General features: G+C 42.4%; 1 protein-coding gene across 7 annotated transcripts in view; it reads right to left on the bottom strand.

Moving 5' to 3' along the window:
- The window catches only part of PLEKHG1 (pleckstrin homology and RhoGEF domain containing G1), a 180663-nt gene that overhangs the window by 35361 nt on the left and 118336 nt on the right, over positions 1 to 26966 (bottom strand). For all 7 annotated transcript variants that reach the window (XM_054194412.1, XM_054194411.1, XM_054194413.1 and 4 more), the window contains one exon: positions 15994 to 16532. In XM_054194412.1, the coding sequence (XP_054050387.1) occupies positions 15994 to 16532 (539 nt within the window). The remainder of the gene's footprint in view (positions 1 to 15993; positions 16533 to 26966) is intronic.

Below are 26966 nucleotides of genomic sequence, written 5' to 3'. Positions count from 1 at the left end.
TAGAAAATAATTACACAAATTGGAAATGAGAGAAAACTGTCAAGAAAAGGATGAAATGAGCACAAATATCTTCATGTATTGATTAAACTATTTTTTTCTATGACCAAACTTTAGAAATTTAATGCAAATTAGTGGGATATTTTCATCTAGTTGCCCAGGTTTTCCTTCAAAAACAGACACACACTTAGCTTTAAAAACAGACTACAGGCTGAACAATAGCAACTAATAAGTCAGCCATTCACACGGGAATGTTAAAATTACATGTTAAAATTATTAGTGTTAATGGTAACGTCAACATGGTAACGCTTAAAAAAAAAAAAAATGGGTAAAAGCCACATTGCCTTGTAAAACAAGAATCAGTTTTTATCCTGACCTGCAAGAAACATATATACTATAGAAGGTCTTAGCAACCCCTTTACAGAGCAGGACTGTGCATATATGAATATCACCAAAGATATGGAAAATTCGTGAGAGAGCAGCATTGTTGCATACAGAATCACAGAACAGCTTGGCTTGGAAGGGACCTTTAAAGGTCATCTACTCCAACCCCTTTGCATGCACACCTTTACCAAGAGACAGGCAGAAAAAACTCTGAGTATCTGATTAAATATCAATACCAAAAAAAAAAAAAGAAGAAAAAAAGAGAAGGATTCTACCCGCCAGGAAACGCTGCTTTCCAGTGCCTAAACACAGGCTGCAGGAGAAAGCAAAGCTGCTCTATGTCTCTGGACTTCAGCAACACCCACTTTGGCTCAAGCGCTGAGGATTTTCATCAAGAAAACTCAGTCGCTGACCAGAAAATGCTTAAAACCAGGTACTTATCAAAACTCCAATGACTTCTAGTGTTGCAGCATGAGGAAGAATACGTAATATTAAATCAAGCAGGACCTAAATGCAGACAGCGCCATAACATCACTCAGACCCCCATTTTCTGATATTCCCTAGATCTTTGCTACGGATAAGGCAGATTTTACTCCTAGATGCTATACCATACTCACAGGCATATTTTTGCCTGACTCCCCTCTACCCAGCACAGATGCACATGGCTCAAATCAGACGTCTGTGCAGAAGAGGAACCACTGAAACGGTTCAGCAGCCTGGGGCACCTAAGCACTATTTCCATACTACTTTGAGGAAAAGGCTGCAGGCCAGAAGGAAAACATGCCACAAACCGGACCCTGTTTGTAGTCTGCCAGCTAGGCCCATGCTGACCAAACATCTACATACTTGTAACCAGAAAAAGCTGGAAAACAGTTGTTGTACAACAGAATAACTACTATAACATGCTCCCTATTGCCAATTCTGCTGATAACATACGTAATTATAATCTGTGTCAGTTCCCCTTTTGCCTGATTTTTTTTTTTCTGTTCTTTTTTTCTTATTATTTATGGATTTATCGGGCAAGTACAGCAACATACTCTGAACGCCTTGTGGGTCAAAAAATAGCATTGACTGCCCACAACAGGTGGCCAAGGATGCTGAATTCTGGTCAGAGCAGCTCACTGCAGCTCTTTTCAGTTACTCAGAATACAACTGTACCCTGCAAAGTGAAGGTGCGCTTGTAAACCATACATACATTGCTTTCTTGCTCTAGTTCCTTTGGGTATCTCAGTCCAAGGACTGACTGAGATCTAAATCAAATCCATCTCCTTCCCATATCAAACCCTTTTGTCAGGATTTCTCCTTAAAACACATCATTATCTCTATTGTCATCACCTTTCATGACGGAAGACGACAAAAGACTATTTTAGTGCAGGTCTCCTGTAATCTGCACAGCAGTTTACTTGGAGACACCTGTAACAAAACATTTCATGCAGCCAAACTTAACACGTTTGTGACTTCTTTCTTCCTCTCATCTTGTGTCTTCCATATTCTTCCTCTTTCAGCCTCTGTAACCAGTCAAAACTGGGTCACATATCTATAGGCAGTCTCATTTTGACTGAAACCATCCTTCCCTTCTGGGAGTGAAAATGCTTGCCCAATTGCTCTTACAACCGCTTCCCACCTGCCATCCCATGTCAAAGCCCTTGTCGTTTTCAGGCCCCCAGAGACAGCCTGGCATGTTCCCACGTGGCAGGCAGAAATCCATGCCTGTCAAGATAATTAGCACCCTTAACCTCACACTTCTGAAACTCCTCTGAAGGAGGAGCAGAGGTGGCAGGAGCCCGGCTTCAGTGTCTTACCTGTATGGATTCAACAGGCAGAGGATGAACTTTTCAAACGCTCTTTCCTGCGATGGTGAGAATTTGCTACCTGACCTCCATCATCTCTTGTTCCCACATGAATAACACAACCACTAACCCAGGCTGCAAGTAACACAATAACATTGTCATACAGCAGGCTAATACAGCTTAATACTTATTATTTAACTAATAGGCATATTTTTAATTGTAGATACAGTTTGAGTGCCATAAAAAACAGAACCCTATTTTATTTCTGCTACAGATGTTGCACATTAATGATGCCAGTAAATCACACCTCAGAAAATGATTGTGCTGCCCACCATACAGCTTCTCCACATGTAACCCCAAAAACTTAAATAAAGAAGGAAATTTCTGCAAGCACGTCTTTCCACCTTCTGATTTTCATAGAAAATGGGGCGGGGGTGGTGGTGGTATTTGGTGGGGTTTTTTTAAAGACATCTGAAGCAGGAAAACCCTCACATAAGCCAAAGCACGGACAGGTCCGAAAGATCAGCACCTGTCTGGGGCTATGCACAGCCCTGCCACCAACCGACAGCCAAAGCCAGGGTCTTTCTGAGGACAACACAGACTTGGAGACGTGACCTCCTCTGCTCACTTCAGCAATGGGAGCAGAAAGCTCCTGCGCTCCGTGCACTTCCTAACCCCTGTTTCCATTCACTTGACATCCCTCAGTGCCTCATGCATAAGACTGGCACTTGTCAGCGCTAGCAAAGCTCTGTGGGAAAGAGCCCCCTCAGGCCTCGCAGGTGGGCTCTGAAGCACCCACCTACATGCTGCCATCGAGGGTGAAGGGTGAGGAGAATACCTCCCACTACTGACAGCCAGCGAGTGTCCCAATGGGAATGGCCAAAGTAACCAGTATGCTTTATACAATCTGTTACTAGATAAGGGTTGTGATTGATTTCTTTCCTGTCCGATGTCTGCGCAGAAGAGCGGAGTCTCTGACCTGGCAGGAGGGCACCTTGCTGGCATCAGACCCTGGGTGAAGGTGGTGGAGGATGCCATACCGCGCTCACCTGTGTTAATGACCAGCTTCCTCAGAACCAACCAATTTACACGTGCGGTCGGCTCACACGCAGCCTGTGAATAACAGCAATAAAGCAGATGTGATACAGTAAGACGATACTTCACTGACTTCGTGTAGAAAGGGCAAAGATTGATGGTGAGAGTCATGAGAATATGGTATGAAGGAAGACTAAAAATAGAGGACATTTAAGTTTTCTTTCCACTGTTTAGCATTGCAGAGTAAGGTGATCATGACAGACTTCTCCCTACACTTTCCACAGTGAGGGTTCTGCAAAAAAGTTAAAGTTAAGTTAAAGTTAACAGTATTAACTTAAATTTTACCTACACAAGAGAAGAGGAAGAATTTTTTTTTTTTCATGTAGCTATTCTTGAGTGACAGATTTTCTATAATCAGTGTGATTTCCTCACCTACATTACAGATGTTTAAACACTGGCCCATTACAGATACTAATGACTGGAAGCAGTGACCCCTAGTAGGTCCCTTTGACTTCATCCACATGCATGGAAAGCCACGGGGGGGTATGTGTCAGCCAAAATTAGCTGTGAGGAATTCCTGAGTCCTAACACTATGCTTTGCACCTCTAAACCGCAAGCTTTCTTTGGTTTAGGCTGCCTTTGAACAGTTGTGTCCATGCAGAAGATGAGCACAGGTGGGGTTGTATACAAAGTCAGAAATTTCTAGGGCACGTACATGTCAACAACGTAACACTCAGGAGATCGTATCACAGGACTTCAAGTTGTCAGAGTACAGCTAGTCCCAGGAACTGAACTGAAGCATTTGCTCTGGAAAACTTTGCAAGTGAGAGGTCCCTCAACACTCCCTATGTTGTTCCACCAAGTTCATCCGTAAGGTCCTCAGACTAGGACAACAGCCCCCCCACTAAGCATGGCTGTGAGGTACCACCATAGCTTCCTGCACCTGTGGGCAGGTGCCCACCGCTTTAGAGCCTAAGCCTCTAAAGCAGGCTCTGCACAGCCGCTTTACTGAGTCCCAGTGTCAGAGGATGCCCATGTCAGCTTCCAGCACTGCCCCACAGCTACCTCCTAGGACCGGGGTGGAAGGAGGCACACGTGCTATGATGCCTACTCCACCAGGGTAGGGGTTTATGGCCTTTCTTTTTGCCCAAGCCCTGATTTCTTCTTCTGTTGTCTTTGTCCCATGAGCCATTTTAGAAGGAATGATGCATCTATGAAGCTCTCTGGAGGGTCAAAGCCTGCCACCAGGTGAGCCAGCGTTGAACTGCCAGCCTGCTTGGATGGTCTGCTTCCATGGACTTTGCCTTTGCTGAAGTGAATGTTTCCTCTAACGAAACACAATCGAAGTTCAATAATATTCCCCTGTTCAACTGCGGAAATTTCAAGCTAAAGTCTCCCATCTTAAAAAGACACCTTGGAAGCCAGGCTGTCAATTAAATCAAACTGTAACTTGATCGAGATGCACTAAAAGCACTCATAAACTGAAACTGGGATTCATGAATTGAACGTAATTGTCCCTAAATTGTCCATCATCTCTAAAGACAGTATGGGTAAATCACTGGGAACAGAAACTCACATGTAACCCCACTCAGACACTTCAGAACGCTAACTTATTGAAGTTGTAACCCACTGATTAAAACCACATCCCATGCTTATCTTCAGATATCAGCCAGCACCCACTGCTAAATCACAGCTACAGGGATTTTTCCCAGAAGCTGGCACTCAGAATCGCTACTCAGACATGCAGTTAAGAGGCAAGTTCAGAGACCAGATGGAGATCATGGGACAATAACAAACAGACAAAATGTTTACTGACATTTCACTGAAGAGCTATGTGAGGCCTCAATCCAACCGACTTCCTAAAGTTAAGAGGAAACACAAAAGACATAAGCTACAGTAATGAGGACAGCCAAATGAAAATATTAAACAGTAATTAGGATGTCAAATAGTTTGAGGTTGCTAGGCAGATGAAGTAAGTGCTCTAGAGATTTCTGAAACTAAGGCTTCAATTGAGGCTTGACATCAGTGCCAATCAACATCATTATCATCATTCAGTAACCTAGAGCTTTTCAAAAAAGTACCAGCTGAAAATGTTTAATAATTCCAAATAAAAAAAAATAAAAATAAATGAAGTTCATCAGGTATAATTTAATTCTCACAACACTGCTTAGTTGGTCTGATTATGACCTTACTAAATGACAGTCAAGCAAAGCACAGAGAATTACTAAGGCATATTTAGCCTTTGAATGTGTGAACCACCCAGGAAAGGAACCTGAGTCTTGTGCAGTAGACCCTAACCCTGTTAAACAAACTTTCCCCAATTTGTAAGGCAAATGAATGTTAACATTTTTTTAAAGGAAATCTTGATATGCGTACAAGTTAAATGAGACATTCCAGAAGAGAAATGTTTATTTTAAAACACAGGAAGGGAAACTGAAAGAGTCTGTTTTCCAAAGAATAAATATGTAAACCCAGCATAATGGAGAAAATCTGCACACCATCCTAAACACACATTTATTTTAACCTTAGGAACCACATGATTCCCAGAGACTTATGGATGGCTTTTATTATTGATGTATGAACAGCAATGAAAAGGAAGCTTGTAGTAGTGGGTGGTTTGCAAGTAAAAACTTTTAAAGAGTGGTTTATTTGCAAAACGGTCTTCTCATGAAACCACAAAAAATAGCAGCTACCTCCACACCTTAATCTGTGGGAGTGGTGAGAGCGGAAAAGAGGGAGACTGCTATGTGGTTTGTTAAGCCTTCAGGTTTAAAGGTCACGGATTACTAGAAGAACATTGTTCACTGACAAGTCGTATTTAATATCAACGATATAACAAATTAAAAAGTGGGCAAATATTTCCATGGATGAGAATGGAAATGGACACAATAAGCAAATAAAATTTCAGAAACTGTGGTCTGGCTGGAAATGCAGAAATTTGTTTGGCTTTAAGATATCACTTCCACATTTTGAAATTTCTTTACAGAAATCCCCGTCGTTCTGCAAAAAGAGCGTATCAGCTTACCAAAACATTTCAATATTTACCAAAAATTTCACAGCATAAGCTGCACTTCTCCCCTGCCTCTCAGCTCTCACGACCTGTCCCTTCCAACTCTACCATTCTGTGATTCTGTGACCTATTCCTCCCAATTTTGCAGTCCGACCTCGATAAACCTGCAACTTTCCCAGAGCTGCTGCTCTGCCACGTCAAGCTCCTGATCAACAGCGAGCCAGAGGGGCAGAGGTGAACAGATCTCGCTTTTGTTACTGTCTGAATTCCAGAAGGGCTCTATACATCCCACTAAGGAGGGACACAACCTCCCACTCCAGCCTCAGTGCAGTCCCAGGAGCAAAGTTTCACTCCTGGAGCCCCCTGCCCACCACCAGCACTCCGATACGGCACGCTCTGCATTTAACTGCATCTTCCTCTTGCCTCCCCCCTCCCAAAAGAATAGAGCTTTCCGGAACAGAAGATTAACTTTCACCCTTTTATCTATATTCATTCTCATTTAGAAAGCGGGTAGGAGGTTGCAAACAGCACGGTTGAACGATTTAACGCCCTGTTGCAATAAAAAGGGAGGACAAGAGCAGTGGCAGCCGGGCTTTTCGGTAATTCTGCAGCTCCCTGGAAGAGCAGCAGCTTCTCTCCCACCCAGAGCCTGAGAAAGGCTCACTGTACATTTATAGACAGCTCATTTATTACCGCAGTATAACTCACTCTTTTGTGCTTTCCAAACACGGAGCTGACCTTAAAACAAACACAAAGTTATGGCTATATGTTTGTGCTGTCTTAATGTATGCAGTCCCCAGCCGTACGGGAAGCTCGGCAATCACCTGACAAAGGCGGTCCCTGTCCCAACAAGTTTCTACAATCTAGCTGCAAGATAAGAACTGGATGAAAAGCAAAGGCAGAGAAAACGCAAGGCAGCGATGACATTTTATTCAGTGTCTTTCAAATACTCGGGAACGTGCTGAATGAAAGACATTTATGAATGTTACCAGCAGAAATAAGACCCAGCAGTGATGATGCAGATAAGAAAAAACACGCATCGGTATATTTAACCCTGGCTTTGCATATTTCCTATGAGGTTAGCTTACAAACAGCACCCTGTTCATGCCACAACATAAGCAGCTGCCTTTACCACGTAACTGGTTGGTTAGGTTACTTCTGGTTGTTCACAACACAATATATTCCTACCGTACAGCTGTAAAACACCTTTTTCCAAAGCCCAGAATCCTTCTCATATACCCAGCAAAACAAGGTTTGGGTTTTGATTTTGCTTTTGTTTTGGTTTCATTTAAGGGTACAGATGGTGAGAAGCTTAAAGCATACATAGCTGGCAAAATAGTTTTGTTCAAGATCTTGGAGTTTCAGAAATGACCTCATCTAAAACTACGTAAGACACAAACACTAACAACAGTTTGTGTACGCTTCCATCACTTCAGGTTGCTTTAGGATGTTTAACATGGCTCACATCCAGGAAGCAAGAAGTCTGAAGGGAAAACTGAATAGTCCTACTGACTCAGAAGAAAAAAATCTTTAGGTATTTCTTTAAGGGTAGCCAGAACAGCTGTTTACACCTGCTTGGTAATATACCCAATGGTGTTCTTAGATACCTCACCTCTCAACAGTATCCACTGTAGATTATGGTCCTGATTTTTAAACAGCAACTCCAGAAACAAAACAAAACATTAACATTCTCCAATACAGATGCTTCCAAATTTATTACAGATTTTTGTAAGGGGAACATTTTTCTGCTCCAATTTATACTGCTGTAACTCTGTTGAAACTTCACGAACTTCAGGAAGCCCTCTTAAGTATGTACTGAGATCCCCAAGCACAATTTCATTTCAGCTATCATATCTCAATATTACTGGAGAAAGTTTTCTTTGCTTTTAATCCATGCTTTTCCTGAGGAGGTCAATCACAGCTCTTCCTTCATGGATGAAAAAAACCAAGCAGTGAGAAAGTTCATCAGCTCAAAAGCATACCAAATACTGATCACCGTTAAACTTATCCCTGTCATGATCATAATATTTGTTTTGCCCGTAATTTAAATTGCTCATCCAAATTTTCTAAATGCATAAGGATCAATCCCTAGTCAGAAAGAATAGCATGTGTGCTAACCTGCTTTTAACTGCTTTTTAATGTCATTAGCAAGAGAAATTTCGAACAGGGAAGAATCTCGCTCTGAATATCACTGTTTAAATCTAAACTAAACGTCTTTTCTTTCTGTATAGGACAGGCTCTGCAGCTGGCCCCAGTGAGGAGAGCCTGTTTCTAAATCACCACTTTGTTCATAAGGAAATGAAAAGTAAATGCCTAAAAACCACGCACTCATCACCTGCATTCTCTCTTTTGTGGTGAAGATTTAAGACAAATGAAGTAGGTCAGCAGCCTTTGTCAGACAGACAAGACTTGTAAACCTGCAGTGCCTGTAAGTGAAGCTGAGGTATTGCTCCATAGCTTTACAGACACTGATATGGTACACTGACTTCTAGCCTTAATGCACTAAAAAAAATACTAATTGTGAGACCACACATCACTGCTCCCTGAGTGAAATAAATGTAATGAAAAACCTCAGAAGAATGCCATCATTAGAGTCTGATGATTACAGCAGTGCCGTAAAATTCAGGATGCTTACACAGGAGGGACTGGTACATCCTCTCACATCACAGTTATCTTCTCAGTAACATTCAATAATCTTCCCATTAAAGCACCCTGTGAAATTTCTCATCTACAAAATGCTCACAAAGGGCAGTTCTGCTAATCAAACCCTTCCTTTTTGCTGGGTGCCGGAATTCTGTACTGCGAAACAGAGGTACTCTTCCAGAGTAACATCTTCATGTGCAACCTATGTCAGCAATCTAAAGGTATCTTCCTCAGGCATGCAGGTTAGCAGCCATAGAAAAAGACGTTGCAAATGGAAATTAAGTATAATGTGGGAACAAACATTCTGGGATGCCTTAGCTATACTGGAATTCCTACTTTTTGAACCTAGGAGGAATTAACTTTATTTTAGAGTTATGCTGTCCAAAACCCCAATGCCCAAGCAACTATGCTTTCACTAACATACTGCAAGAAGTGACAATGCACACATGTAGTCTTCCGAGTTGTCTTTTTAACTAATTGCCTAAATGTAGAAAGAGACATCCTCTAACCACAGCACCAGAAGGCAGGAAACTGGGAACAATAAAACTCCGATACTGACTTCCTCTCAGTAGGGCTTTCCTTAATCATCGGTGCCACAACACGTATCTGCTGCAAATGTCCAATATTTCCCTTTACAAGGTATCCCCCCTTCCCCAAGGCATATATAACTTCAACAGACACGCTCACCTTGGATGAAGCTTTCCATGTCAGAAACCTGCCTCCCTGCTGAGTTGTTTTAGGAGATTTCAGCAAAAGCATTCCCCCGGGCCTTTTTGAGAAAGAATGCCCTTTTTTGCTCATGTTGAAAAATTTTGGTGACCTTTCACCCTGAGAAGACAAGCACCCCCAGGCTGACTAGCAGGGACATGAACCATAGCCCAACATCTCAAAGAGGGTCAGTGGCAGACTGGAGCATAATGGAGACTTTGTTCCCAAGAGTATGCCTTTTGCTGTCTTTGTGCAAATCTCCCTATATTTGACCATACTCAGGGGAGGAGAAGCCCCTCAAATTCACATATTCCCAACAGGAACTTTTAGCAGTGGTCCTTCGCATGTTTCGGCTCAGGCTTTACAAGGTCTTAACCCACAACTGCCATTCTTGGATGCTGCCAGTCGCATCAGGTTCAGATCTGCTCCTCTGAAGCAAGGGCCGGGAAGAGATTCTTCCTGTGCCTCAGTGACCCTCTGCAAACCTTATGCAGTGTGGAGAAATGTGATGTGCAGTTCCAGGGCAGAGGAGACACAAAGGAGTCCTACAGAAAGATGGGAAGGAGAAAACAGGAACAACCTTGATGGACACCAGAAGATGGTGACTGAATGTTATCAGAACTTAAGAGGGCAGAAAATTAGGAATGGTGATGAAAACATTGTCAGATGAAAGACTAAATAAAAAGCTGAGGTATAGAGGGAAAACCACAATAGACCTGGCAAAAAGACTGTGACAAGTTTTTTAAGAGTGTCTTCAGACCCGCCAAGACAACTATGGAGAGGGATCTGGAGTCAGTAGACACTACGAACATAGGAAAGAGAAAGACTAAAAGTGATAAATCCCATGAGGAAATGAGACAATATGTATTGACAGGGAATAAGGATGGGATTTACTGAGAGAAGACTTAGGACAGATGGGCAGGGAGATGATAGGCAGAAGATGGTGCTGAGGAGAACGGAACTCTCTAGGTAAAAAGGCTTGACTATAAAAAAAGAGGGGCAGGGGACAAAATATCTGGAGAACAGATAGGAGAGAGACTTCAACTAGTCCAGTAGAGATAGGTTAAAAATTGTCATGTTTGGAGTGAAAGGCTAGGGGTATTCATTCACATAAAAGAAGTCTCCCAGATTTCAGATGGAGTTCAAGATTCCTGAAGCTCAGCCTCCATTTGCATCAAATATTTGTGAAATGCACTGGCAACACATGCTCCACTCCCCTCTAGCTATTGTGTAGATGCCAACGACTTTTTACTGATATTATTTTACTGATAGGAGTTCTTATATCAAATGGCTGAGGTTCATGCAGTGAAGAATGGATTGAGAGCAGCCCTGAGGAGAAGGACTTGGGGGTACTGGTGGATGAGAAGCTCAATGTGAACCGGCAATGTGCACTCGCTGCCAAGAGAGCCAACCGCATCCTGGGCTGCATCAGAAGAACCGTGGCCAGCAGGTCGAGGGAGGTGATTCTGCCCCTCTACTCTGCATTGGTGAGACCCCACCTAGAGTACTGTGTCCAGCTCTGGGGACTCCAACATAAGAAGGACATGGACTCACTGGAGCAAGTCCAGCGGAGGGCCGCAAAAATGATCAGAGGGATGAAGCACCTCTCCTATGGGGGCAGGAAAGATGGGGAGTGACTCTTTACTGGGGATGTCGTGATAGGACGAGGAGTAATGGTTTTAAACTGAAAGGGGGGAGATTTAGATTGGATATCAGGAAGAAATTCTTTACTGTGAGGGTGGTGAGACACTGGAACAGGTTGCCCAGGGAAGGTGTGGATGCCCCATCCCTGGAAGTGTTCAAGGCCAGGCTGGATGGGGCTTTGAGTAACCTGTCTTGTAGAAAGTGTCCCCACCCATGGAAGGGATTTGGGAACTAGATGATCTTGAAGGTCCCTTCCAACTCTAACCATTCTATGATTCTATGATCTAGATGTTTTCAAGGAGCTGATATCGCTGTGAGAGTGTACTTAATGTAGCATGACAGATGCGCTATAAACAGCGCATTTGCATTGCTCCTTCATTTTGCAAAGGTGAAACACAAGTGTGGATGTCTTTTTCTAGAGTTACAAGCATTTGTACAAATTACGAATATGAACTTCTGACTCCTATGAACCACGAGAGCAAAACACATTTTTATTATAAACTCAGGGACAGCATTTTACTTAAGGGGGGAAAAAAAAGTTATTTCAGTAAGCTATTCTAATCTATGTTTATGCCTATTATAACTAATTTACTACTTGAAAAAGTCATGCTGGGTCCTGAAGAGAAGGTTTGCAGGTTCTGCCCTGGCCAGTACACCTGTCAGCGTGACACAAGCAGGAAGCAGAAGTATCCGATTTCTCATCTCAGACTTGCCCAAAACATGCTTCAAGCTGTACTAATTCAAAATTTTAATCATACTTAACAGATCATCTGATAAAACATACCAAACAATGGAAAAATTCGCTCTCTCTTTGTTATAATGCTTGCCTGTGCAAGAATCACAGCAGCATGCCTCAGAACTATCACAATTCAAGCGTTCTTTCAGGTCACAGACAAAATGGCTGTACTAGCTAGAAAAGCAGTTGTTTTTAAAGTGTATCTTGGGGCAAAGGGAGCCAAATGGTGCCTGTATGGCCCCCTCTCACTCATCCTGAGCCCATCAGCCCTTATCAGCTATTGAAAAGAAAGCTGGAGAACCTCAGCAGGTCTACAGTATCAGTTAAAGATCACATTAGCCATGTCCTATGAAGTCAATTTCTACATCTGTCTAGCATTTTGGCGCTGTTACGAACAAAGACCACCCAGATACTCAAAGGCCAATAGAAGTTATGCCTTTTTAGTTTATTTTTATTTATTTACTTATTAATGACCTAACAGCATTAGGTCAACAAAGGCATCAAAAAGGGTGAAATTCTATTTTCCCCCATTCACTCCGTAGTCTTTTATGTCAAGCATGATAACTCTACATGTTCTAAGGATAACATAGGCTGAAAGGACACTGTCCAAACTACTATGCTAGTTTTAATGAGCTGACTTGGGATGGTACCAGAATCCTACATGCAACTTCACACCATCCATGTTAATGGGTCATCTGTGTACAGCTGTGTACGTTCTTTACATTTATGTGCAACAAATCTTGGAAACCAGCTGCAGGCACATGAAGGGCGAAACAGTAATCAAGAACAGTCAGCATGGATTCACCAAGTGGAAGTTCACCTCCCTGATAACTTTCTATGATGAAATCACTGGCTTGGTAGATGAATGGAGAGCAGTGGATATCGTCTACCTTGACTTCAGAAAGCCTTTTGATACTGTCCCATATAAGATCCTCATAGTCAAGCTGATAAAGGGTGGGTTGGAAAAGTAGACAGTAAGGCTGAATGAATACTGTCTGAATGGACAGGCCCTGAGGGTGGTGATCAAAGGCACAAAATCTAGTTGGAGGCCAGTAACTAGCAGCATACCCCAGGGTTTAATACTGGGTCCAGTCCTGTTTAAGATATTCATCAATGATCTGGATGACAGGAAGGAGTGTGGATGTATCAAAACACAAACCAACCAACCAAACACAACAACCCCTCCCCCCATTAAAAAAAAAAATAATCTCCCCAACTCCCCCAAAACCTAAACTCAAACAAACAAAAAAAAAAAAAAAAAAAAAAAGGCCCAACTTCCCCCCAAAGCTTGAGTGTGCATCACAGGAAAATATGCTTTGCTTTACGCCAGAAATTTAGAGAGTAGATTCATGGATGTGAGTTTTGACACCCTTTCAGTTCCAGCTCTAGAACCTGTTTCCAAGTGCTGAAAACAGTAAGAACATATTTTTACATATGTTTTCATTGTCATGAGAAGGTAGCATCAGCAAATCCCCACTACCGGGGACAAAAAGCAATAGGCAGATCTGTACTGACAGTTCTCAGCTAGGGGTAGAGGGTGATTAAAATAGTACCTATTCATTTTCCCCTTTTTGTTCTTATGCCATCCTCAGTCTGGCATCTCTTCAGGTTGCCCTGCTTCTCTTCCTCCTTTCCTCCCCCTGCCAAAAAACCCCACCCCAAAACAAAACAATCTTCTTACTATTTTTAGTCTGTGTACATGAGCTGCTGTATTGCAGTCAGCTGCAAAACTGGCTAGAGCGCTCCATTTCCAACCAATTTCATACTCCTCTCAACTTTCCACTTCCTGGGTTTTCTCTCATTTCCTCATATTGTTTTCCCTCTAATGATTTTTTCTCTCCACTTAGCACTGGTTCATTTGCTGATGCTTTCCTCCACCAGCTCCCACCTTCATGTGTCTCTTCAGTTCCCGCACACTTCTTGGGCAGCAACTGTCCTTTGACCCTTCCCCAGCTCCCCTTTTCCCATTCTCATCCCATTTCCTAACCAGCTGCCAAAATTTGACCCGTGTTTATCTGGAAAATAAGACAGATCAAGCTGCTTCCTTTCATCTTAGTTTGGCTCAGCAGCAGTCAGCTGGCTGCCAAACTAAATGGCCTTAAGTCACAGAGGCCCCGATAATCAAATCCTGTAAGGCTGTGACACTCTTGCAGATGTCTGTGGAGTCTTCCCATCCTTCTTATGACCACCACTCTTGTTTAGGTAAATCACTGCAGCATTGCTAAGGTAACCCATGGAGAAAGGAATCCTGAGAAACATATAAAATGGGCTCCTCTGTAACATGCTTCCAGTCACACCTCCCTCCCCTAAGACCAACCAAAGAATGTGCACAGCCTGAGGTAGCTGGTTCCCCACTGTCTTCACCATTTGGGAAGGCGCTCCTTTGAAGCCCTCAGATCCCCAATACCTACCTAAGAAAAGCCCCACTGCCAACCACTCCATCTCTCAAATAGGCTGTCAAGTGCCACGCAAAGCTTCATTATTTATTAGTTGCTGTAGGAAATAGGCTTGGGCATTTCACAGGTGAATTCCTCTAGTTCTTTCAAAACTTCAAGAGCATTTGCCACATTTACACTACATCTACTGTAGCAACGCTTAAAGTATTTCTAGCAAGCATTTGTTGTCCCTCCTACTTGTAAATGGAAAATCTGTTTCAAGATTTTAATGATAGTTTTCAGTTTCTCAAGTTGTATAGTTTACTGCATAGAAGGATGAGCAAGAGCTAAGGTTTCCAAAACCATGAATGTCATGCCTAGTGAACGGTGACTGTGCACAGAAGCTGGCTTGCTTCTGCAACATATGACAAACTTAAACACTCCAAAGTGAAACTTAGGCAACAGTTGAACGTAGAGAAACAGCAGTAGCTACAGAAACCAATAAAGTCTTGCAGAAAAAGCCTTCTCTATGAGAACTCTGGGGGGTGGGGGTGTTTAATCATGACGTGCATTCGCGTTATCAAAGCCTTAGCATTTTTTCCCCCACTCATTGCTTGGGGGACCAAGCAGGTTGGAACTGCAGATGGGTAGAGTGTCTCCAGCTGAGGGATACTTCCTTTAGCAGATGACCTATACTATATATATATATTTATATAGTGTGTGTAATATATATAGTATATATATATACACCTAAAGCTATATATTCTATAAAGAGTGCATTCAGCATGCACCTCCCAAGAAATCCTTTGTGGGCAATCATACATACATCGGTTAAGTATGCAGACTACAAACAATAGCCAAGGGACTTAACTGTCCTCTTCAAAAACACAAAAGAACATGACTCCGATGGCACAGATACAAGTACATGGAATGAGCAGAACAACCCACAGAAGAATTCATCCATATTTTTCCCTGTACTAGAAAGGGGAAATGATTGATTCTGTTCATCTGGGGATTGGACAAAAACTTCACTGCCGCTAATAAATGCTACACCTATTTATTAGCACCACCCATTCAGAATTAGTATTAAAGAAAACATAATTCCTTCATATAACAGCCAAACAATAGGGTTTTCCAGCAAATACACATGCCATATTAAGTACTACAGGCCAAAAACATGGAGTGAACAGACTGCAGCTGTTCACTGTGAGCTGCATGGAAGGGAAAGAGAAAAAGGCAGAAAAAAAACCATGTAGGACTAGGATTTGGCGGGGGGGGGGAGGGCAGGAAGAATCAATAAGCAAGACCCTTCAGATAAAGCATTTAAAGGGGCAAACACGCTGTCTGCTGTTTGCTTCCTGCTATACATTCTAGGATTGTACATTTTTTTCTGAATGAACGTTACTGCAAAGAGTTACACTCTTTGTTCACTACTGCTGTCAAATGTAGAATGTTTTTTTTCTGTTATTCCTTCATGAACATGTAGTAACAGCTTAGATTTATCTAATCAAATAAAAACTAGGAGCACACAAGAACAATGATGTTACACTAACTTATAAAGACCAGAAAATGTCAATTCCATTGTCAGGTCCATCTGTCCTGCCGTGAAATCAAACAACGTAAAAAATAGTATTATGGAACCTTTTACACCATTCTAACCAAGACTCCTACCTTCACAATGCTTTTTAGATCCTGCACATACATCCTCTCTGTCTCCAGAATCTCTTGGACGACTCTGTCTACGTAGAGGAGCTTGGGGCTGGTGGTCTCTGTGACCAGGGACATCGCACAGTTTTTGCTCGCTCCTTTTGCTTCTGCTTTCCTTGGCATGCTTAGTCTTTTTTCAAGACCTTCCTCAGGATCTTCTTGCTCCACAGGGGAGTTTTTGCGTGGCTTGTTGCTGGAAAACCGCCTGGCTGGGACCAGTTCTAGCTTGATGGCACCCGTTTCTTTATCCTGGTTGAACAAGCCCAAGTGGCTGTTTGAAACCAAGGTCATTCTGCTTCCAAAGGAGCAGTGGCTGTCCCTGGAAGAAGCAGAGGAGGAAGTGGAGCTAAAGCTGACAGGACGGTCACTGTCTGACAGGTCCATGGTTTTTTTTTCACAGTAGCGGAAAGGTCTGCTATCCTTGTGCAAATCTTCCCCTTTCGTCTTGGAGTCAAGGGCCTCCGTCACAGCCGGTAAAACATCAAGAGGTAAGTGGAAGCCATCTAAAAAAATAAACAGAAGTGGGTTTACTGTTGCTGCTCCACATAACACAAAAGTTGACAACAGATACTTTTAAAGCTTTTAGCATACAAAACTGCCACAACTCTATTTTAACCAAAAGACAACCAGAACAATGCAATTTGAGGGCCACTGTGGCTGTAATGCTTTTTAGGTGGTAGGGTTCCCCCACTGGGGGCTACTACACAGGCACCGCATACCTCCTGCTCACATACATGTCTCTGGCATGCCCTTCTTCTGCCAGTATGCTGGGCTTGGTGCTAGAGCATGCACTGCCCAGGCTCAACACAGGACAGAAATAAGACTCAAAAATGTTCCCTAAGGTTAAAAAAACCCCTCTGTTGGGAGCAGTCCCTGCAACTCCAAGCTGAGCACTGACCCTGGTTTGGAGGCTTTGGAAAACTCAAGAATCACACAGTGATACCAGACTGCATCTTTTGTTTTTAATTCTGTAAGGCCAACAGTCAAACAAAAACTAAAAGCAGTTATCAATTACCAGCTCTGTGGCTTGTACAAAAACACTAAAACCGGAACGATTTCCCAATGAAAATAATGTAGCTTCTGAAAAAAGAGTCCCCATAGGAAAGAGTGCTGCCAAATAATTCAGTTTTCTACTGGGAAAATAAGTCATTCTAAAACTGTTCAGCTCAAACCAGAGTATTACCCCCTGCTGAACTGACCCAAAGCTGTTTTTCAAATCAATGCAACAACAAAATAAGACGTCTGTCTTCCTGTTGGCATTTCAATTCTACTTTCTTTTTATCGCCGAAATGCCCTGCGGGACACTGTGCACAATGCAACGCAGATTCCTCTCTGGCCAAGTTGTGTGTGGCGCACCATGAGAGTCTGCAAAAGCAGCTGCAGGTAAATTCAATACTTCAAGGTTTCATTTCAGTGAGATGTGTCCACCCAAAAAACGTTGCCTCAAACTCAAAGAATTTCAGAATGTCTGTCCTTTGAAAAAAGGGAACTTGTGACAATTTAGGAAGAAAAGCAATACTGAAGCTACCCACGCAGGGGTAGCTTAGTCCTTATTTTACTCCAGCAACAACCTCATTTTACTGGCAATTACAGCGCTAGACAGCAGTTTCAGTAAAGAAACCATAAAGCCAGTAAACTGCAAATTAAACCCGCCCAACCTTTAAGGTGGCCCTTCTTAAACTGAGGCAGACTTGCTATGCAATTCCAAGCAGAAACCTCCCGGACAGCACTCCTGCTGCAGTCAGTCTAGGGAGGGGGGAGAGGCAGGAGGGAGGGAGAGAATTTCATTTAAAGCACAAAGCCATTCCCTCATTTTTCAAAATCAAACACTACTATTTATTTAAAAATAAAAAACACAAATTAAAAAAAAAAAAGCCCAGAGAAGAATGTTTGATTTATTTGGCCTATCATGAATGCATAAGATTTTATTTGTACAAGAGTAATTAATACTGCCATTTCAGTGATGATGGTGTTAGCTTTCTGTTAAGGAGAAGTATTGCCCTCGAGGTAACGCGTGGAATTATCACTGAGAGTAATTTGCTCATTACATGGGTCAGAAATTGGCCATTAGATTAAAAACCTAATTTGGCACCTCTGTACCCCTGGTTTTACCTTGAAGTCTGAAAATATATAGCCTTTCTTTGTGCCAGGTTCTTCTGGTTTTGCAGCATAGAAGCCTATTTTCTTACCCTTCCTGAATAAACCACATCAAGTACAAACTCCAAAATGAAATATAAAGCAATAAACCAGTAAAATATTTAAAACTGAAGAATGCAGTGAAGTTCTCTTGTTTCTAAAGGAGTATGGACAAAGATGTTTGCCTTCTTTATTGCTTGTGATAAGAAAGTATGCATTTTTGATAAGGAAGAATGTATTTTTGTTATCAGCTTTAGATCATTTTTCACGTTCAGGTAGAAAGCACAATGTTGCTGCGCAGATGTAAACCCCCTTGAAAAACACACAGGGTAAACAAGATAACAGGGATAGCCTTCCACTAACTTACTCCCAAGATATTTTACTAAAATTACATGACAAAGAAACACCTGATTAGCCACATTTAGGTGGGAAATAAAGGGTTCCTGTGACATTCCATTATTCTATGCTCTTTTCTTCCTGTTTCACTGATACACAGTCTGCCTCTCAGATAACCTGAAGGCATTAATATGTAATATTTGCTTCACAAACACTGTCAGGCTCATTAATATATAAAACAAACAAAACACAGTTCAGGTCAATGAAACGGGAGTTACAGTTTTTCATAAGACATACTTGTAGCCAGAAGCATTGAGAGATCTTGACATGTCTTAGAAAAACAAACCAACCCTCTTATTTTCTTGTTTAATGACAATGTCATTGCTTATAAAAAAAAAAACCAAAAACAACAAGGTTTATTTGTAACAGTTAAAATGGGCTTGCTCTTTAACACCTGTATTCCCACTGACCTTGGCAAACCCCAGGCACCTCCTAGGCACAGCTAATTAATTGCATGCAACACAGTTAACTCAAGTTCCTCCATTTTTTTATACAAGTGACTATTCCTGTATTTTTCTACATAAATGTAGAAAAAGTGTACCAAGCAAACTACTTGCTACTTGAAAAATCTTGGGTCTGTTTTGTCCTCAAAGCCGCATCCTGACTGCTAGCCTCAAAAGTTACTTTTTACTTCATTCTTACTCCTTTCCCAGCCGGGTGTAAATTGGTCATTTGGCTTCTCTGTGGAGAGTTTTTGCTAAAACTTTTGCCTGTTACATCTCTGACCAGCGAAATGTGTTTCTCAGGGTCCACATCGGTGGCACCAGACCCCAGTGCAAGGCGGCAGCTGGGCACCCAGAGGCAGGACAGAGACGGGACCGGGGATTTCAGCATGGCACAAGCCCAGGAAGCAGCTTCCTTTCCTCAGCTGGCAAATCCTGTACCAATCGCTTTGCTCCCTCTGCCCATGGAAGTCAGGGCTTGGGGACAAGCCCTGGCTCTGCCCACCCTTCAATTTCTGCCTCAGCTACAGGTAGCTGTTACAAACCCACAGCCCTCCCCAATAGCACAGGATCTGTAAGTCTTCCAAGGCTTCACCATTTTATCTTCAGAAACTCCTTTGAGAGTAGGCAGGATCACCCCCACTGTTAAAACCAGGAACAGATATTTTTAGATGATTTCTGCAGTCACAAGTCCATGGGGAAAGGCAGCAGCTGAATCCACTTGATTGCCACAACATGCCCATCCTCTTTTCTCTTGTCAGGGTCCGCATTTGGCTTTTCAGAGGTCTGGTACAGTTTTACTCTGCAGTTTTCCCGCAAGGTATCTTCACTCTTGTGCCAGCTGCCTAAGGTCTGTACCGACTGCCCGGTGAAAAATTCACAAGAGAAGGGGGGCAGAGGGGAAACAGCCTCCCCCAAAATCATTCTCTATGTACCATAACAGAGCCGGTGCCTTTGCAAACCCTGTAACCTCTTACAAATGTCTGTCTTTCATACAAATTTACTATAAAAAGAAAGTTAATTCCGCCCGCACCCTGTGGGACTGATTCACAAGTCCCCGTCCAGCCCAGTCACCAATTTCAGGAGCAGCCCCCGCAGGCAGGGACAGTCACCAAAACTCAGGCTGCAAACCGTGGGTGCAACTGGAGGCACCCCCAGGCCCCCGCAGAAGCCCACGGTCTGAGCAAGTCTCCCACGCCCTGACCCACATCTGGCCCGGTTCACTGCTTTTTTTTGTTAGGCATTCTTTTGTTTGCCGACCCTTTTCAATGACGAACCAAAATAATATTGAGAACTTTTGTGAGTCGTGAATAACGGTATTTAACTCAGTCGGGGGGGGGGGGGGGGGGGAGAAATCTTCAATTTGCATACTTTAATTAAGGAATAACAGTAATTACTTGTTCGTTCAGCACTGAAAGGAGGATAATTACTATTTGTCCCTACTCACAAGGAAACACGCTCCCTGAACAAGGTCATTTCTTGTTTGTGCCTTCGCGTGAATTCAGTTCGCCTCTCCCCCTCCCCAGCCCCTGCAGACCTCCCTGCTCCCCCGGAGCGCTCCCCAGCAAGAACAACAACGTGTCCCTGCTCTACAGCGGTGCAAGCGCAAGAAACACCCGCGTTTCACCCCAACAGGCAGCTGTAATATTAGTTACAACATTGGAGGCGCCTGCAAAGCAACTGTCTTAGCGCACCTCACGCTTTCAGCGTGCAGCCATAAACAAGTTCTCACCAAAAATGCATACATTTCTTCTGTCACTTACTTTTCTTTAACAAATACCTCCTTCCTGTAACTATATTCATGGTAATGATAAATGGTTTCCCATTATCTCTGCAGCTTTGGCTACTCTAGAACATTAGCATACAATGAGAGACAAAGTGCTGTAAGTCAATTTTATATTTAAACACAAAGATCCCCAAGCCCTATCTAAATATAGGTGTTTATTCCTCTGAGTTGTTTGCTGCACGTGACATTTTAAGACACACTGCATGACTAAAAACTCACAAGTCAATTTATATTCATAATTAGTATTGTCGTTGCCTTTCTCCTGGCATGAAAAAGAGGACTTCAGATGTTATCTACAAAGCCAGCATTACCAGAAATTACAGGCTTCACATCCTCTGGAAGTTTAGCTACATAAAAGTGATGAGACTACAAGAAATCTTTCCTGTATTTTCCTTGAGATATTTTCATATTTCAAATAAAGCATTCATACTGTGGATACAATTAAGCAAGACTGTTTAGAACAATTTCTACATTCAGTATCAAATTCAAATGCAGCACTGGAATTGAGAAACATAAATGTTACACAGTTGCCTGACCAAGAAAAATTAAAACACATTCACTACAGGAATCCCAACGTGATCTTAAATACACTCCCCATATCGTCTGCTCTGAGTATTGTCCAAGTGAAGGTCAGCAGATTTTTAATTACCAAATCTTGCATATGAACACGTATCATTTCTAAAACTAACACCCTTTGTGAACAAAATCACATTAGAGAGCTACAATATTTGCAGGATTAGATCTCCAGTCTGAACTGTCACAAACGATAAGCTGCCAAGTACTTTAACTGAACTTTGAGCAACAGAAATCCCATTTATTAGAAATCTTACGACGAGGGAAAAAAAGGCACCAACTAATGCGCCTCTGTCTGTCAAATTACTGCCCCCCCACTCCCTCCCTCCTGCAATATTTAAAGCCGAATAGCCTCTGTCACAAGCAAGCACGCTAATGTCTGAGAACGTTACTGCAAGGGAAAATCCTCTGCGACAGTATCTCACCACTGAGGAATGTCTCTGGCTCCTCGCACCCAGGACGACCAAATCCTCTCTATTTTTCCAATCCTCTCTGAACAACCCAGGACCTACCTGCGCGGCAGAGGAGAGCCGCGGGCTCTGCCCTCAGCTGTTCCCGAATTACCTCATTGGGCACTCAGGTAAAATGAGAAGCTCTTACTAGTCTGTACAGCTCCTTCGCCAGAAATATTGCATGAGTCAGCTTTTATCTATCAAAACCCTAAACACAAAGGCTTTACAGAAACCTGATTCACAACTTTCTCACCGCCTTTTTCCCAGCGCACCGACAGTCCTCGGCATTGCTAAGAGCCTTAAATGAAACATGACATCATGCAATTCAGGGACAGGACAATGGGTATCACTGTGGGTAACTTTAAAATGCACACTTCACTGAGCAACACCCACTAGCTTCCATTTTTCCAGGGACAACGCTGTGAAAACATCAAATACAGCCCCCACTTCCACAGTGTTTATTACGCTTTGCTCCTTGATTTGCAGACAATATCAATAAGCATTTAAAGCAAATAAATCACCTGCTGGTACTGTGAAATTTCTGTTTATGTTAGAAACCCCCATGAACCTGCAATGCAAAAAGATGATCCTCAGCAATAGGATCGTCCTGGATCCTATTCTGCCCTAATGTAAACAAGAACAAGATTTTGCAGGGTGCTTGCAAAGCTTCAGTGGTTTTTTTTGAAGAGGGAGAGGAAAGACTTTCAGAAGAAAATGTGAAACCCACACCATCAAGTGCTCTGTGCTAAATCACAATGAAGCAAAGTAAAAAGGGAATTAAAAAAAAAAAAGTTTTGGAGGGAAGGGGACAGTAAGAGGAGAAACAGGAGCAAAGATGAAAAAACAGAGAAAAGGAGAAAAATGGATATAGACTGGTGCTAACCGGTGGGAAAGCTGATGGCTGTCTTGGCCTGCGGAGGGGGTGATGGCATTTCTATCTTGGAGCTGGGAGGCAAAAGAAGTGAAAAGAGTTCCCAGCTGCTGGCACGGCTTTCCAGGTGTGCTCTCACAGATGCGTGCTCAAACCTAGCCCGCAAAGAGATACTCTATCTTTTAAATCATATTTGAAATTCACTCCCTCTCTCCTTATACCTAACATGGCTTCGGCTTCATTCTGAGTTTTCCTAAAGAGCATAGTCCTTGAGTAACGCCTTTCATCAGGAAGCTGGAGGTAGAAGAAGGAAGCGCAGACGGCCTTGAAACCATTCGCAGTGTGTGAAACACTTTGATCTGAACGTCGGGGCGAAAGTCCCTCTTACCCAGGCTAAAAGATCAGGTGTTTACAACCTGTTGCCACGTCTGAGATGACTGAGACATGCTCTCTCTCAAACATTCTCCTGCAGGTTTTTGAGGGTTTTTTTAATACTTACATATTTACATTAAAAGATATACATGCACACTTTTTGCAATATCTGCACAATACTTCAGACAGAGTCACTATGTATCTATAAGTCCTGGACGCACTCACAGGCACAGGATGGCCAACATTGGTCCCAACGTCCTCAGCACATGCACAGTGCAGCATACAGGTACTCAAATAACCTGAATGTGGCAAATTTACCGTACATTTGCTATTCTCCACGTTCACACGTATTTCTGGACCTCTGCTTCCTCACACCTCGTGCCTACTTTAGCCTATGGGATCTCTGAGGGAGGTTTTAACTAACTCCTGGGCAGACCTACAGAATGTCAGCCAGCCACGGGGCACTGCTTAGTCACTTCTGTGAAGTCCTATGACATAAAATCAACACCAGCAGCTTCGTCATTTAGTAGTGACGAACGTCCTGAACTCTGAAGGACTGGATCAAGCCCGGTGACCGACCCAGGGGCAGCCAGGGTCAGAGGGCTTCCCACATCTGCTTCAGTGGGCTAGGTATAAGCGACGCAGCGTGAGCTTCAGCCACCGGTCTGAACTGGCGCAGTGAGCTCTCATGAGCATTACTGTGGGTGGGGAGGAGAGGGGAACAGAGCCGAGGTCCTTACTCCGCTCTGCCTTGCTCTTTCATCTGTTCATACCCACACTTGACCTTAGCTCTCCCTTACATGCCCATGTACAAGTCAGCAGAAGCTTACCCCCTACACGAGGATTTCCCCAAGAACAACCCCTCACAGCCCCCATCACTTTAAACATGCGTAGCACTGAGAACTGTCAGTGCAGACGACTACAAACTCAAAACCCTACTGTTACTGTCTAACATGCATCGCCAACAAGAAAGAACGCAGATGTGCCAGAAAAATAGTGGTTTTGCCCCACTTCTCCTCATTTTCCTCATTGGCTTTTGTTTATCTGCATTACCTTTAAGGTGATGTATTCCTTTCTCTGCCTTGTCTCCTGCTCTCTCCCATTGTATGCACAGTGCCATAAGATCATATTATTAATGCATCAGAATTAAGAGTTGAGAAGGGTGACCTGGTTTTGGTTCGGAACAAAGCCTTGATTTTTCTAAACTTGAAAAATAAGTGGAGTTTATAGAGGTTAGGAATCATGTTATTCCATAATTCCCAACTGGCTAAGGATTTACTGAAGAAATAAGTTATCCTCAGCAAAATTAAAAAAAATAAAACAAGCAAACAAAAAAAAAAAAACCACTGTAACTCAAGCACAGGGTACATTCAGGCTTAAGGACACACTGACATCTTCGCTGAAAGTGCAATGTAATGTATTAATAACTCTCTGCAATGCAGTAGCTATTTAATCTGTATACAGTACTGCAGAGACACCTAACAAAAGGAAAAAGCCATCACATGCTGCTGATGTACTGCAACATGAGTATATAGATCCGATGCTCCATTTATAGGCCTTTTAAAAGGATTATTTTCCATCCCCTTGTGAATTTTGAAGGCTTGCTTCTCTCTCCTTTTAAAAAAGATGGCCCTATTCCATTCTGTATCAGAGTAAATAAAAATTCAGTGAAGACATGTAGATATGAACGCACTGGAGAAATAATACCCTAGATGACAATGCAATCAAAGCTTTTACATCTTTTTCTTCTCTGCCCATACTGGCATTTAGTGAAGAACAGTAAACAGTAACTGTTCAACACGATGCTGCTTGAATGTTTTAGTATTTTACATTCAAACTTCAGAGATGTGACCTGAATGAAAATCCACATGGATTCTTTTTTCTGCCCAGCACCCGACAGGATCAGGCCTTGCCGCTGTCACATTACTAGTGTCTTTCCATCCTATGCTACACCACCATAACAGCGCTTGGACATCAGGTCTGGTTTCTACCTCTTCCTGGACTAGTGTACTGCTCCGAGCAAATGTCCTGTCATGCCAACATACTGTTGCTAAGGCGAGCTTCCAACTTCATCTAACCCAGCTAAAAGTTGCTGCCGAAGTTCACCACCTTTCAAAGCCTATTGCAGCACAAGCACGCTGGAGGTCTTGGCTAGGCATCCCCAACGTAGCACAAGATGCTCGTTGCTTTACCAAGAACATTGGGATGCTTTTAAGATTAAAAAATGTTAACTGTCTCATCGCTAGCAACGTAAAGTAAGCAAAACAAACTCTACAGAGGGAAGCACAGTTTCAGTAGAAGGAAACACAGCATCTAGGAATCATTCTCACTAGTTACAGTGAAAAATTTAGTTGTGTGGCCACAAAGAAGGCATCTATAGTACAACTCACCTCTTACACTTCAACAAAAACTCGTAACTACAATACCTAGCACAAATAGACTAGTTTTTTTTAAACTCATTTTAACACACTGTTATTCACTTCTGCAGCTGAATTTTCTGTTAACTTCCAAATTTTTCCAGTTAAAATCCTTCCTGAAAAAAAACAGCACTTTGTAAAAGCCAGTTCTTTGCAGTAACTGACTTCATTAGATGCCAAATTGAAGTGAGTTTCAGAAGCTTTAAATAATTGATGTTTTTCTTTAAATCTAGCTAAATTATTTCTCCCATTTGCTTTTGGAGACATTTACTGGAACCTCCTCTGCACCTCAGGAAGTTTAGCAACTAGAATTTTGAAACAGAACTGAAATAACACCAGACTCATACTAACAGATGTTCGCATTTATAATAAAATAAAAGCTTTCTTCTGGGTTTCCTCTCTTGAATAAAAATAAAAGCTGCAGAAAGCAGGATTTACATCTTGGGGAGAAGAATTCTTAAATTCTGCTCAGGTTGCAACTAAGACATACTGATGGTCTGGCTCCACCACAGACTGGCTCTGGCATTTCAAGTCATCAGTCATTTTCTTATGCCCACCCTGCTAAAAGGGAACATTAGGTCTTCTTTTTAAGGTAGCATTTCAACAGTAAGCTAACAGCTTTTTCAAAATCGCAGTTCAACAGGAACTCATTCAATGACAGTTAAAGGACTCGGGACTTAATAAATGACTGCGACAGATTTTTGCAGCATACAATAATTAGTATTTTGAAATCTCACAGTGCTTTAAATGAAAATAAACAAAAAGAAACGAAGCAGGCATTCAAGTTCAAAGGAGTACAACATACCGCAGCTCTTCTCACATATTGCTTCTATAGCTAAGTATGGTATTTTACATAAATAAGGTCAAGACGACTAAGACTGCTAACTGGTGACAAAATAACTGGTCAAAGCAGAAAATCAAGGTGTCTTGTTGCTGCCACATAGAAGAGATCTGTAAAAATGCAGTCACCCCAAATCTTCATTTTTTGTTGTCTATTGATAATACTATCATATCCCGACTATTGTTTACCTTGATTTGGTCCTTCCCTACCTCCCCTTCCTTGTCATTAAGCTTTTAGGTATCTCTGTGAAAGCCACGCCAATAGCACCATGTTTGTGATGAAGAAGTGGCTTCACAATGCTTTCAAGGGTTGCTTTAAGGCCATTCTGCAGTGCACGCAATACTTCCTACTACTTTTTAGCTGTTACTTCATGAAGGCAAACCATTGACAACAACAAAATTCCTGCCTCAAATGGGCAATACTTTACTCAGAGCTTTTGTATGCAAGAAGCAAAGCCGAACTGAGATTATTTGAGATCACTGCAGTGTCAGTGTACAGAGCAGTGTAGCATCTGCAAGCACGTACAAATGGTGTTAATGCCTGCAACACTTATCGACATATCAGTATTCAAGATTACCAGTGCCAAGAGTCACACTTCAGAAGCTACAAGGCAAGAAGCAAACAGATTAGAGGCTTGGACTTGCTTACAG

Source organism: Rissa tridactyla, chromosome 3 (assembly GCF_028500815.1).
Source record: "Rissa tridactyla isolate bRisTri1 chromosome 3, bRisTri1.patW.cur.20221130, whole genome shotgun sequence".
Lineage (NCBI taxonomy): Eukaryota > Metazoa > Chordata > Aves > Charadriiformes > Laridae > Rissa > Rissa tridactyla.
Note: the sequence above shows the minus strand (reverse complement) of the source record. Positions and strands in the feature narration are given on the sequence as shown.